Here is a 13,937-nt window from a genome sequence, read left to right as displayed (position 1 = left end):
TCTGATACAAGTTTAGTTGTTATGTTACCAGTGCAGTAGCAGGCTGCAGGAGGGGCTTTGCGGGCAGCCCTCGGGAAGCTTGGGCGACTGTCATTGACAATGTCATTTCTAGTAAATCTTCACTATGATATCGCCAGGGTGTCAACTGCTTGGCTCTTGTGCTCTCTGAATGGCAGAGTTCTAAAGTCAGAAGAAAATGGAGAGATTAGAGGGGTCAGGTGACATACACTGGTTCCAAGCAGAACTTAGACCAAATTCCCAGAGGTCAGTGTGCACTTCATTGGAGTAACTGGGCCACTCTACTGAACTTCACACCTCTCTTGGTTGTTCTTCTCGTTGCTGTGACAAATGTTGGAGACAGAAGCAACTCAAGGAAGGAAGGCTAGTTTCGACATACAGTTGGGTTTACGGTCGATGGTGATGGAGAAGACATGGGGGCCGGTGAGAGCTAAGGCGGCTGGTCTCACTGACCCACAGTCAGGAAGCAGATACATGCATGCTGCTCTTTGCTTGTCTTTTCTCATTCAGTTCAAGGACCCAGCCTGTGAGATAGGACCTTATTCATTCAGGGTGGGTCTTCCCTCTTCAGTTAAATCTCTCTGCACACACCCTCACACACACACCCAGAGCTGTGTTTCCCTGACTAGTCTAAATCCAACCAAGCTGACTGTCAAAAAGAGTCGTCTCAGTGCCCATGTCCCCCTTTGTTCCATATAATCTAGGAACACATCAAATATCTTTCACTGTAGAATAGGTAGAAATGAATATTAAAATGAAATGATGAATATTAAAAAGAAAACCCTTGTGAGGAGTGGGAATATAGCTCAGTAATGGGATGCCGGCCTAGTGTCTGTGAGGCCTGAGCTTTAATTCTCAACACCACACACACAAAAATTGCCAAAGTGGTTATTTACCCACCTCTCTAGTGGTGGGAAACCAGTGCCAGGAAGGCAGGGCAGATAACCAACTTGAATTTTTTCTCAGTGAAATGGGCAAAGAACAGCAGCCAGGCTTGGGGACTATAATCTGATAGGTTTGAAGACACCCTATTGACCATACCTGGCTGTGATATTCTATACTTAATCTTCTGCATGAGTACAACACTTGGTTAATTAAAAAATGTGTTTGCTTGCATGCCATTTTAAATCAAGAAACTGCCCTCTGAGAGGGTATAATTCTCCATCCCATTTTACAGATGTGGAAATGGAGGCCCAGAAAGATGCACCCATCCACCTAAGCTGTAATAGGACCATCCATCCACTGAACCGCTGTAACGTATTGCGAATTTATCTTCTCCTCTTTCTAGTGTTTGTAGTTATTATGCTCTTTCACTGCTTACTTTATACATAAGTCTAAGATAAAAATCTGTGATCTAGGACTGGAGAACTGACTCAGCAGCTGAGAGCACGTGTTGCTCTTACAGAGGACCTGAGTTCAGTTCCCAGCATGCACATAGGGCAGCTCACAGTCGCGCATAATTCCAGCTCCAGAGGATTCAACACCCTCTTCTGGCCTCCTTGGGCACTGTACTGATGTGCACAAATCAATTCACAGACATACACATGTGCACATAATTTAAAGATGTTTATGTCTATCATATTTTCACATACTAGTAGCTAAACTGTGGATGAGGTGGGGGAAAGCCTAGTCCTCACTTTGAAAGTTAGAACGCTGGAGAATTTCTTCTTTCAGATCACAATTCTTTGAGGGTTTTGCCTCTCCACCCCAATCTCAATGGAATTCACTGTGCAACGTGTCCGTTTTTCCTCTGTTGCTAGTGGGAGCAGTCTCTCTTCTGGGCTTGTGGTCTTGTTAATCCTACTGGCGGAGAATAAGACCACTGCCACAATTTAAAGCCAAATGGAGGCAAGCTTTAATTAAATACTGGCCAGGTGGATGGGCTCTGGCCAGGTCCATACCCAGTTTCCCAGGAAAATGGCCCCAAGTCACGGTTTGCAGGGGCTTAAGTATTTCCCATCAGGTCCAATCAGGGGCAAGTGTACATCCTGATGTATTTCCTGCCTGTGAACCTCCCACCCACATGTAATTAAGCACAGCCAGTGCAGATGGGTCAAACAAACTTTTTTAGGGGAGTGAAAACATGTGGCTTGTTATTGCCTATCAGCAAGAGCCTCCAGCATTTCAGGAACTATCTGTCCTTGGGCAAGGGGCTTGCAGATAAAAGGCGTTTTTGTTTCATGGATCTCTAAGGCATAGTAATTAAAACTTAAAATGTAACTTAGGCTCCCACAGTCTGCCCTCTTCAGCTGTATCACCATTCCTAGGAAACACATGTTGCCATTTACAAATGGCTGTGTGTGCCATGCTGGCAATGGTGGGACAATCCTAGAATCCCAGCACTTGAGTCATGGAGAAAAGAAGGGTCAAGGGCTCAAGTTCAAATACCTAGGCAGCCTGAGTTACAGGAGCTCTGCCTCAAAATAAATAAATAAATGAATGAAAGCATAACAGACAGCTAGTTGCTGTCATTCTGTGATTCCCCCTTTCCCGAGCTTCAGGTGCCCACACATCAGTGAACACAAGCATCTCTATATAAGAAGGGCAGGTCTTTACCCTGGGGACCTAGAAGGCAGTTATTAACTTTGTGTGCCCTTCCCAGAGCTGCTTAATCATGCGTCTCTGAATAAAGGTCTGAAGAAGAAGAAAGGTGCTTCAGAGTCAGGACAGGAGTAAGAGAGACACCCAATGTGTCATCAGATTGCTTGGATAGAAAACAAGATGGAGTTGGAAAGGTAGCACAGCTTCTGTACAGCTGTGGCATTTCCAAAGGACACGGGATAAAGAATGACCCGAGAGACTGGGGAGATGGCTCAGTGGTTAAGAGCACTTGCAGTTCAAGGACCTGAGTTCAGTTCCCAGCACCAAGTCCAGTGGCTCACAACCACCAGCTCTCGGGGATCTCATGGCATCTTCTGACCTCCCTGTGTGCTTGCACACACACATCCATAGTAATAAAACAAATCCTTTTTGAAAAGGAATGACTTTGGCTAGCAGACAGTGCGTGGCCTGCCAGTTTACCGAGCTAATTGGCACTCCCAATTTTCCACAGATTGCTTGGCTGAAGCGTTATTATAAAAAAGGAGAAGTTGAGTCATGACATTTTGTTTAATTTGGGTCAAAACATGAATTAAACGAGCCCTGATGACAGTGGCTTCATTCTCCCCTGTCCCACTAGTCCTCAGCAGGGTGAGTTTCCTGTGGTCGGAGTGAGCTGGAGGGGCCTCGTGATCCTCCTTCCTGCTGCAGACTTTCCACTAAGGTCCAGCTTCATTAAGTAATGACTGGATTAGTGGATTTATGTTAGAACTGGCAAAGTTTCCTCAAATTCTTAGGGATTTTTCACTGTTATGTTTTATGTACTTCCTTCTTTAAAAAGATTGCATGTTTTTAAGTCTTCTGGAATAACCCTTTTTATGTAATCCTTAAAAACTGTATTTTTACATACTGATTCTTGTTGTAACAAGAACAAGAACAAGAACAACAAAACCCTAAATTTGAACATTTCAGAATGACCCTTCTTCAGATTGGGATAAAGGTAGCACACAAAGGCTAAGGAAGGGAATGAAATTGCAGGGATATAGTGCCTTAAAATGCATTGTGTTTGTGTTCTATCTGTGTCAACTTGCACCTTTTCTGAATGACAAGTTCATTCACGGCTGTCACCTCTGAACTGAAGGACCATTTTCTGTTGAATAATAGGAAGGTAGTAGAGTCCATGGCCATCATGGCAGGTAGTGTGGCAACAGGCAGGCAGGTGTGATTCTGGAGTAGCAGCTGAGAGCTAATGTCTTGAGATAACCACCAGGCAGAGTAGATCTAACCCACCCCCTGAAACCTCCTCCAACAAGGCCACACCTCTTAATCTTTCCCAAATAGTTCTACCAACTGGGAACCAAACATTCAGACCTTATGGGTGCCATGTTCATTCAAATTACCATAGGGTTCCAAGAAGCCCAGGTAGGCCTTGAACTCTCTGTGTAGGTAAGAATGACCTTGAACAACTGTTCCTCCTGTCTTTGCCTACTGGGTGCTAGGATTACAGTCTTGCCCCCACAACCAGTTTCTTGGATGCTGGGGATCAAAATCAGAGCTTTGTACATGGTAGGCAAGAGCTCTACCAGCTGAACCACATTCCCAGACCTCAAGACACATTTTCGTTTTAAAAATTTTTTGTATTTAATTTATTTATTTATGTATGTGGCTGGTACACATGTGTCCACATGCATGTGTAGGTCAGAAGACAAATGCAAAACTTTTGGAAGTTAGTTTTTTCTCTCTTTTTGCTATCCTTCCTGGTGCTGGAACTCAGGTCATCAGGCTTGGAGATAACCACCTTGACCCACCGAGCCATCTCACTGGCCTAAGAGACATTACGGAAGTTCATCTTTCTCATGGATGGGAAGGGACTCACAGGGCTGCATATCTATGGAGAAGCTAGAGGAAGTTGATGACTGCTGGGGTGATGAAGTTGCTTTCTTCAGGGCTGAGACCCATGGTGTGTTTCTCAGGCTACAGTGCACAGCCCTACATCCACATGCCTTCAGATCCACTAACTGGCTATCTATCTATCTATCTATCTATCTATCTATCTATCTATCTATCTATCTATCTATCATCTATTATCTACCTATCTATATCTATCTTTCTATCTATCTCTATCTATCATCTATCTAATTCTATGTATCTGTCTGAAAGCGGACATAAGGTAGAGATAGGAGAAAGACTTAAGAAGAGTTGGAACATGGGAGGTGGATTTGACCAAAACAAGACACATTATAGAAAAGGAAACAAACAAACAAAGAAACCACCAACAACAAAACAACTAAAAAGAGAAGTTCAGCTTCATCAGGACATTCTCCAGGCCAGTCTTTCTTCAAATGAATCTGTTTGTGTCCTACAGTCTCTGTGAGGACTGGCTAAGGAGTTCCACCATTTCAAAAGATCACAACTAGCAGAACCCATTCTGAAGAATTTGCCCAGAGTTATCTTCTTCAGAGAAGAAGAATGTTCACAGTGAAAAACAGCCCTGGAGTCATGTGCTTATATTACCTACCTCATCCCCAAACAGGATTAGAGGCTGAGTCATGTAGGAAGACAGTTTGGGTTGGGCCAGACCACACCTGCATAGAACTCTGGAGGTGCTATCCAGACACTCAGAGAAGTGCTTGTAGGCAGCTGCTCACTGTCCAGCTCTGATGAACTTCTGTCTGTTAAATTTACCACTCTGTAGAGACTTTCTCTCCCTCCCATCTATGTTTTTAAATGCTATTGTTTTTAGAATCATCTATTTTATTTTACATGTATGAGCGTTGTGTCTCCAAGCGTGTATGTGTACCATGTGCATGGCTGGTGCTCAGGGAGGTCAGAAGAGGGCGTTGGATCCCGTGGATCTGGAGTTACAGGTGGTTGTTGCGGGGACTAGAACCTGGGTCCTCTGCAAGAACAGCAAGTGCTCTTAACTGCAGAGCCATCTCTCCAGACCAACTTCCTAATGTGTGTATGTGTGTGTGAACATTTGGATATACATGTGTGTGAGGTTGGGTGTGCCTGCACATGTGTGTTCATTCCACTGTAGGCCAGAGAACGACTTCCAGTGTCTTCCTTAGAAATGCCTTCTACCTTCTTTTTGAGACAGGTGCTTTCATTGGCCTGGAGCTCACCGAGTAAGGTAGACTGGCTAAGAAATAAACCCAGGGGGCCTTCTGTTCCCACCTCTCCAGCCCGGAGTACAAGCCCACCCCACCATGTCCAGCATCTTTACACAGGTTCTGAGGGTCCAACTCAGGTCCTTGTGCTGGCAGAGCAAGAGTGTAACCAACTGAGCAGTCTCCTCCCCAGCCCCAAGACTGTGTCCTTTGCTGAACTGTATTTAATTTCCAACCCTGGCTGTACATCTAAATCATCTGAGAAGTTTTAAAGTAATCGCACTGCCTGAGTCAACCCCTAAGTTCTGGCTCACTGGTCTGAGCAAGGCCTTGGCTGCATCTCAATCTTAAAAAAAAAAAAAAATCCCTAGATGCTTCTGATGTGCAAGCCAGGATTAAAAACACTGATTCAGCCAACCCAGTGAGAGTACAAATAAGTATGTGTCCAGGAATGATGGCAAGGTATTTAGGCAGGGTCCCGCAGTAGAGAAATACCATTTCCTGGGATCAGCAGCTTCCATTCATTGACATTCCAACAAAACATGAGCAAGGCTTCAGAACAGAACTGTGCAAGAATAAAGATTCTTTTATTTTGGAGACATCCACAGAATGGCGGCTTCCGCAGAGATGGGGTGTAGCTCAGTTGACTAACATGTATGAAGCCCTGGTTTCCATCCCTAGTAAGGCATAAACTGGGTGGGAAAGCAAATGCATGTAACCTCAGCTTTCTGGAGAGTGAGGATTCCAGGATGAGAAGGTGATCTTTAGCTATATAGTGAACTGGAGGCCGCGATTTCCTGCTCTTGATGCCTACCTGGGAGATCTGCAGGAGGTAGAAACGGGGGCAGAGTCTCTCACTGAACCTGGAACCTGCTGGTTCCTTTAGGGAGGCTGGCTGGCCTGCTCGCCCCCAAAGCTTCCTGTTTTTGCCCCCCAGTGCTGGGATTACAGGCATGTACTGCTGCTCTTATTTAAGTGGGTGGGTGCTGGGGATCGAACTCGGGATCGTCATGGTTGCAGGACAGGGGTTTTACTGGCTGAGCCATCTCTCCAGCCCTTTAAACATTCTCTGAAAATGACATGCAGCCATTGGCTATTGAAATCTTTTCAAATCTCACTCTTCTTAGATCCTAAGAGGGCATGAGAGGGACAGATTAAATTCTTTGTTCCTCTCTCTTCCTGTGTCCTAGAATAATAGACAGCTTCTGTCTGGTCATCTAAGGCTGACAGTAACATGGTTGAGTAGTATACTCTAACTATCCTGCTTTGTTGGAGGAACGAATGTCCAGCCAGGACATGTAGGATTTTAGCTGGCAATGTGAAGGGCTCTAAAAACAGTATTGTGGCACAGGGAGATGGCTCAGTGACTCAGTGAGTTATGAGTGCTCGCCGGTAGGCTTGCAGACTTGAGTTCAAATCTCTAGCACCCCTGTAAAAAGTCTGGGTGGTGCTGACTGCATGTGTTTGTAACCCCAGTGCTGTGAGAAGCAGAGAATGGGGGATCACTGGGGCTTGTTAGTAGGCAACACACACACACACACCACAACACATATACACATACACCACACATACCACACACACATATACACCACACACTCACACATCCACATATACACCATACACTCACACACACATACACACACATGTACACACATACCACAACACACACACTCACATATACCACACATACCACACACACACATATACATAACACACTCACAATACATCTATACACCACACATTCACATACACACGCACATACACCACCCACTCACATATACACATATATACCACACACACATATACACACTCACACACATATGCACACATACACACCACAAAACACACACACACACACACACATGCATAACACCACACACATATATCATGACACACACATATACACACATGCACACAAACACACACAGCCCACAACACACACACACACACACACACACACACACACACAGGCACACACCTTTGTAGAAGGGCTTTAAGGATAGTATTGTTGGGTTCGAGAGGTTGCTCAGAGGCTCACATGCTTCCTGTACAAGCATGAGGACCTGTGTTCAGTCTCCCTAGCAACCACAAACAAGACAGTCACGGCAGCATGTGTCTGACAGGAGAATCCTCTGCAGCTTTCTGGTTTCCCTCAAGATGGAAGGCCAGGCCCTACATCCCAAGTTGTCCCCTGACCTCCACATGCTCTGCACACACACACACACACACACACACACACACACACACACACACACACGCACACACGCACACACGCACACGGAGGTGAAAAAACAGCATTGTTTCGTGGGAGTAGAGTGTGTGTCCAGTCTCAGCATCTGCCTATAGAGTAATGGGGTTTATGGGATTATAAACAGCTCAGACTCATCCTGGACAGAAAAGCAAAAGGTTGGAAGAGTTGGGGATGAGAAGGAGCACAGGGAAGGCTGTGGGAGGGGATGGGTTAGAACAGGGCATGGTAGCCTGATTGCATGAGAAAGCCACGATGAAACTCGCAGCTTTGTATATTAACTTTAAAAACCTGTCCTGGAGACACAGGAAAGGAGGGAAAAGGTTGTGGAGGGGAGGTGGAGACATCTAGGGCTGAAGAATGCCTGCTTTTAACTGGGCTTGACTTTTATCAACATGTCCTGTGGAGCACTGGCTTCCCTGGGGCCTTGGGGTTTCCCCTGTGAGCTGCTCACCTCTCTTTCTGTCCTGGGAGCTCAGCAGCATTGGTAAGCTGTGGCTGAAACCCTACAAAAAGCCTTGCATTACAAAAAAAAAGCCAATGTTTTCTCTGAAATATTAATTTCCTTGCTCTAGGCTGCTATGGACTTTGGAAACTTAATCTCAGAGCCTCAGCTCTGCATTATGTTTCTGTCATTGAAATGAGGCTTAACGAGAATTACTTGATACCTTGGCAAGCCTCCCTATTTTAAACAGTCTTTTATCTTGGGGCCAGGGATTTGCATTTGGAGAGGTTAGGCCAGCTGACTCCAGCCCTGGCAGGTTGCAACTTGTTGCATGGCAGACCTTGTCGGCCCATTTCTCTCACTATTAGAACCTTCTGGCCATGCCACTCAGGGCTTATGGGTTTAGCAAGCAATGCTAGTCCCTGTCCTTAATTGTCTTCTGCTTTTGCTCCACCAGGGACACCAAGGCCAGAGCCATCAAACCACCCAAGCCACATTTCCCAGGGGCAGTGCTTTATAGATGACACCCAAGGCAGGAGCAGGCTCTTCCCCCTTCTCCAGAATTCTGCTCCATTCCCAGCCCTGCCCTACATCTATGGCCTCTCTTCTCGCCGTCTTTGTTTATCATTGTTTTTTTGTTTTGTTTTGTTTTGTTCTTGCTGTTTTTATTTGCTTGCTTGCTTGTTTGTTTTGCGACAGGGTCTCATTCTGCAGCCCAGGCTGGCCTGGAACTTCTTGCCTCCTGCTTCCCAGTGCTAGGATGACTACCAGGAGCCATTTTTAACCCCAGAGAGTCTTCCTTTTCAGATCTCCCTGAAAACTGAGGCTGCTAGGTTGACAGTTCTTTGACTGACTGAGAGATTATATAAGTGGTTGTGAATGTGCGCACATGTAGATGCCCACGTGTGCAGCTGTGTATATATGTGTATGCATGTGCATGAGCATATGGAAGTCAGAATTAAAACCCAGGAACATTAAACCACCCTGGTCCGCTTTGGGAAGGCATGCCACATTGGCCTAGATTGATGGGCTGTCAAGCCCCAGGGATCTGCCTGGATCTCTTCCCTAGCACAGAGATTACCATCCAACAGGAGGCGCCTCCTCCTCCTCCTCCTCCTCCTCTTTCTCCTCCTCCTCTTCCTCCCTCCCTCCCCTCCTCCTCCTCCTCCCACTCCTTCCCCCCCCTCCTCCTTCTTCCATGGGTTGTGGGGATTGAACTTTGGTCCACATTCGTGCAAAGCGAACACTTGACCCTTGACCCAGTGAGCTGTCTCCCCAGCCCCTGGGAGATCTTTTCCTGATGAAAATCTCTCTATTATTGACCACATGTGACAAGTGGCTAGTGTGACACAGAACTGAATATGTGATTTTATTTACCTATTTTTTTTTTAATGTTGGCAGTATTGGGGATTGAACCGAGGGCCTCAAATGTGAGAGGTAATTGCTACCACTGAGCTACTGTGTCCAGCCTGATTTTACTTATCTTAATCTTAAGTGTAGTTTGATTCTGGCTGCCTTGCAGCTTGGGATCCTGCCCTTGACCTCAGGACTTCAGGAAGGGGCCTCTGCCAGAGGCCGTTCTGAGGGCTGTCTGCCGTGTGGCTCCAGGGCCTGACCACTTCATGGCCAGCTCCTGAAGGAAAGAAACTCTCCTTGACTTCTAACCCAATGTTCTCTCCACTGCTAATTTGGACTGCTTAAACCTTGAGCTTCTTATCTTTTACAGATTATTTACACTCTTGTATGTGGATTTAACACCACCACCACCACCCCACCATTGTCTCATTTCCCCTGTGAACATATTCCAGTTCCTTGGGCAACAACTATAAATACGATTTCATTTATTTTGAAGATCAGATGAATTTGGCAGAAGAGAAGGACTTTTTTTCCTGACACCTGAAGATGGGATATGGGAGGAGGTTTCGTTGGACTTGGGGGAACGATCAACAAGTGTGCACTAAGAGGCTACCAGGGCAGGACAGTCAATGTTAGAGAAGCCCAGAACAGCTGGAAACTAAAGCAAATCTGTTTAAACTGAAGAATGGATTCAAGTCAGAGGCAAATTTAATGGAAAGGACCATTTAGAAGGGTTTATCAGGAATAGCCTGGGGCCATGACTCATCCTGTAAGTGTTCAAGCTTGGGAACCTGGTTTCTGCTTCCCAACACACAAAACTGGGCATGGCATCTGAGCCTGTAATCTCAGCCCTGGAAAGGCAGATGCAGGAGGATTCCTAGGGCTTGCAGGCCAGGAGTCTAGCCAAATCAGTGAGCTTAAGGATGGGAGAGACTCTGACTCAAAAGTTAGGTGGAGGTTGATAGAGGAAGGCCCCAGACACTGACACACAGCCTGCGAGTGCATGCAGGAGAATATCTGTACACACAGGAGAATATCTTACACACAGGAGAATATCTGTACACACAGGAGAATATCTGTACACACAGGAGAATATCTGTACACACAGGAGAATATCTGTACACACAGGAGAATATCTTACACACATGAGAATATCTGTACACACATGAGAATATCTGTACACACATGAGAATATCTGTACACACAGGAGAATATCTGTACACACAGGAGAATATCTGTACACACAGGAGAATATCTGTACACACAGGAGAATATCTTACACACATGAGAATATCTTACACACATGAGAATATCTTACACACAGGAGAATCTCTTACACACATGAGAATATCTTACACACAGGAGAATATCTGTACACACAGGAGAATATCTTACACACAGGAGAATATCTGTACACACAGGAGAATATCTTACACACAGGAGAATATCTGTACACACATACAACATAGGTGCAAGAATTTAAAGTAAAAGAAGTAAAAGCAGCCTATGTGGTAAGGTTATATTTGAGCAGAGGTTGGAATCAAGGCACAAAGAGGGGGGGGTCTTGGAAGTGAGAACACTGCAGTGGAAGGGAAAACAGGATGTGCGCCCCAAAGCTGTGGCTCGTCACCTCCTGCCTTCAGCCCACTCTCTATGGCTTCCGATAGTCACTTCTTTTGCATATATTGGTGCGTGTTTTTACAAAGGACTTCTCGAGAACTGGGATCCAGGTGGCCTGACTGGTCTGGATGAGAACACGATTAAGTTAAAGTTGATAGAACACTTCGTACCCAAATACATTCCTTAGTCACCTCCAGCCCCGAAGGCCACCCTCTCTCCAGCATGAGATAGGTTTCCTGAGCAAGTTGTCTGAATGAGGGTCAAAGTGAAAAGGTCAAAGTTAAGTTGATGGTAGAGCTTCCATAAAAAGGCTTCTTCAGAGGTCTGAAGCAGAGCTGGGGTGGTAGCTCAGTTGATGGATAAAGTGTTTGACATGCAAGCACGAGGTCCTGAGGTCCTGAGTTCAATCCTCAGAACCCATGTTAAAACAACTAAAAACCTGGGTGTGATGGAATCCTAGCATTGAGGCAGAAACAGGTGAATTTCTGGGGCCCATCATCCAGCCAGCCTAGCCAAATAGGTGAGCTTCAGGCCAGTGAGAAATCTTGTCACAAATAAGTGTGTGTGGGGGTGTCATCTGAGGAACAACCACCAGGATTGTCCTCTGTCCTTCATACATGTGGCTACACACAGGTGAACACACATTTATAAGCACACAGGCGCCTGCATAAACATTTCTATTCTTTGTTGTTGTTTTTTGTTTTTTGAAGACAGGGTTTCTCTGTGTAGTTTTGGTGCCTGTGCTGGATCTCCCTCTGTAGACCAGGCTGGCCTGGAACTCACAGAGATCTGCCTGGCTCTGTCTCCCAAGTGCTGGGATTAAAGGCGTGCACCACCACCGCCTGGCACCATTTCTATTCTTAATAAATGAGCCAGCCTCGGGTACTTTGCCAGCACAGCTCAAATGAGCTAGAACAGCAGCTTTAGTGGAATCCTCCTGGGTTGTTGCTGTTTTACTTTGTTTTGTTTGTGGTGGGTGGGGGTGAGTAGCTGACTATTCCTGTTGGAGGGCACCCTCCTGCAAGTCACACTTGCTTCCCTCAGAGAGACCTTTATGCTGTATGCTGCAAATCATCTTCCTGTCAGGACAATGAGTAATGCCCAGGGAAGGCAGCCATCAGCTCACACTTTCTCATCTAAGCACTCTGGGAGAAAACAAGAAAATCGCCCAATTTAAGGGCAGATTCTCAAATTTCATTTCAAATTTCCTGCCCTTTGTTGTCTTTTCTTGACGTCTGAACAATGCTGGAGACTCGGTTCTTTTTCCTTTCACTTCCTCTGCTTAGAAACCACACAGGGGAAGGTTCCAAAGGGCCCGGTGTTATCTCAGAAACCAAGGTGGATCTGAACTCACAGTCTGTCTTCCGAGGCCAGCCCGTCAAGCAGATTTGACTGCTGGAAATGACCATTGTCTGAAAACCACGCCAGGCCGCACAAGGAACTGACTTTGCTTTCATTTCCTGAGAAAGGACCGCATCTCTGGCCTTTGATTTGCGTTGAGAGGAGGGAGAGCAGCTTGACTACGTGGTATTCAAGAATGGGATTCACGATCAGTTTTGACTGTTTTTTTTTTTTTTTCCCACTGTAAAAGTTTATTAGGGGAAGGGGAACAGAAAGGATGTGCTTGGCCCTATGGGAACGATTGTGCAGAAAGAGCAAGAGTTTGTGGGTTTTTTTTTTGTTTGTTTGTTTGGTTTGGTTTTTGTTTTGTTTTGTTTTTCAAGACAGGGTTTCTCTGTGTAACCCTGGCTGTTCTGGAACTTGTTCTGTAGACCAGGCTGGCTTTGAACGCACAGAGATCAGCCATCCTCTGCCTTCTGAGTGCTGGGATTAAAGGCGCATGCCACCACCACCGCCTGCAGTTTTGACTTGTACTTCCACTGGTATTTGTTGGACGGGTTGGGGATGTGGCCCAGTGGGTAGAAGGCATCCCTAGCACACAAAGAGCTCTGAGAGTCCAGAACTGCTGGAAACTGGGTGTAAGTAGTGGCACACCAGCCAGGGACTCCAGCTCTCTGGAGGTAGAGGCAGGAGGAATAGAAGTTGAAGGTCATCCTTGCTCTATAGTGTGTTCAAGGCCAGCCTGAACTACATGAGACCCTGTGTCAAACAAAGCAAAGGAAGACAACAATAACAACAAAAATGGGATGGTTGGGTAAGATGGCTCAGTGGGTAAAGCTGCTTGCTGCCTAGCCTGTTCCTGGAGTCAGCCTCCGTGATGGAAGAAGAAAACCAAATCTCACAGTTGCGTTAGCACTATGGCATGCACGTCCACATGTGGACACACACAGTAAATAAATATTAAAAATAAAACCAGAATCTAGAATTTAATACTAAAAATATATTGAACCCATATTAGATGGTAGAGCCAGGGCTGGAATAACCATCATTTCCCAGGAGTGGACAATCCTTCCTCAGGATGCTTACATCTGGTTGTCTGGGCCAACTTGAGCAAGTTGCTAAACCACACCCCCCGCCTCTGGGAAACAAGAGAGCAGACATCAGTGTTCTGCAGCCACTCGTCAAACACAATCAACTCATTGATTATGAACTAGATGTTTATATGCAATCAGCCCTGGCTTCATCACTCTTTAACATTCAA

General features: G+C 45.7%; 1 protein-coding gene across 2 annotated transcripts in view; it reads left to right on the top strand.

Annotated features, from left to right (window-relative positions):
* Tgfbr2 (transforming growth factor beta receptor 2) overlaps nt 1-13,937 on the top strand; it is a 96,657-nt gene that overhangs the window by 19,311 nt on the left and 63,409 nt on the right. The window contains exon 2 of one of the 2 annotated variants that reach the window (XM_052723505.1): nt 1,196-1,270. The exons of the other annotated variant lie outside the window; for it this stretch is intronic. Coding sequence (XP_052579465.1) covers nt 1,196-1,270 — 75 coding nt within the window. The remainder of the gene's footprint in view (nt 1-1,195; nt 1,271-13,937) is intronic. 2 annotated transcript variants of the gene reach the window in all.

This window comes from Peromyscus californicus, unplaced genomic scaffold (assembly GCF_007827085.1).
Source record: "Peromyscus californicus insignis strain IS unplaced genomic scaffold, ASM782708v3 Scaffold_11__1_contigs__length_118956290, whole genome shotgun sequence".
Lineage (NCBI taxonomy): Eukaryota > Metazoa > Chordata > Mammalia > Rodentia > Cricetidae > Peromyscus > Peromyscus californicus.
The sequence above is the reverse complement of the archived record's forward strand: the minus strand, read 5'-3'. Positions and strand labels throughout refer to the sequence as shown.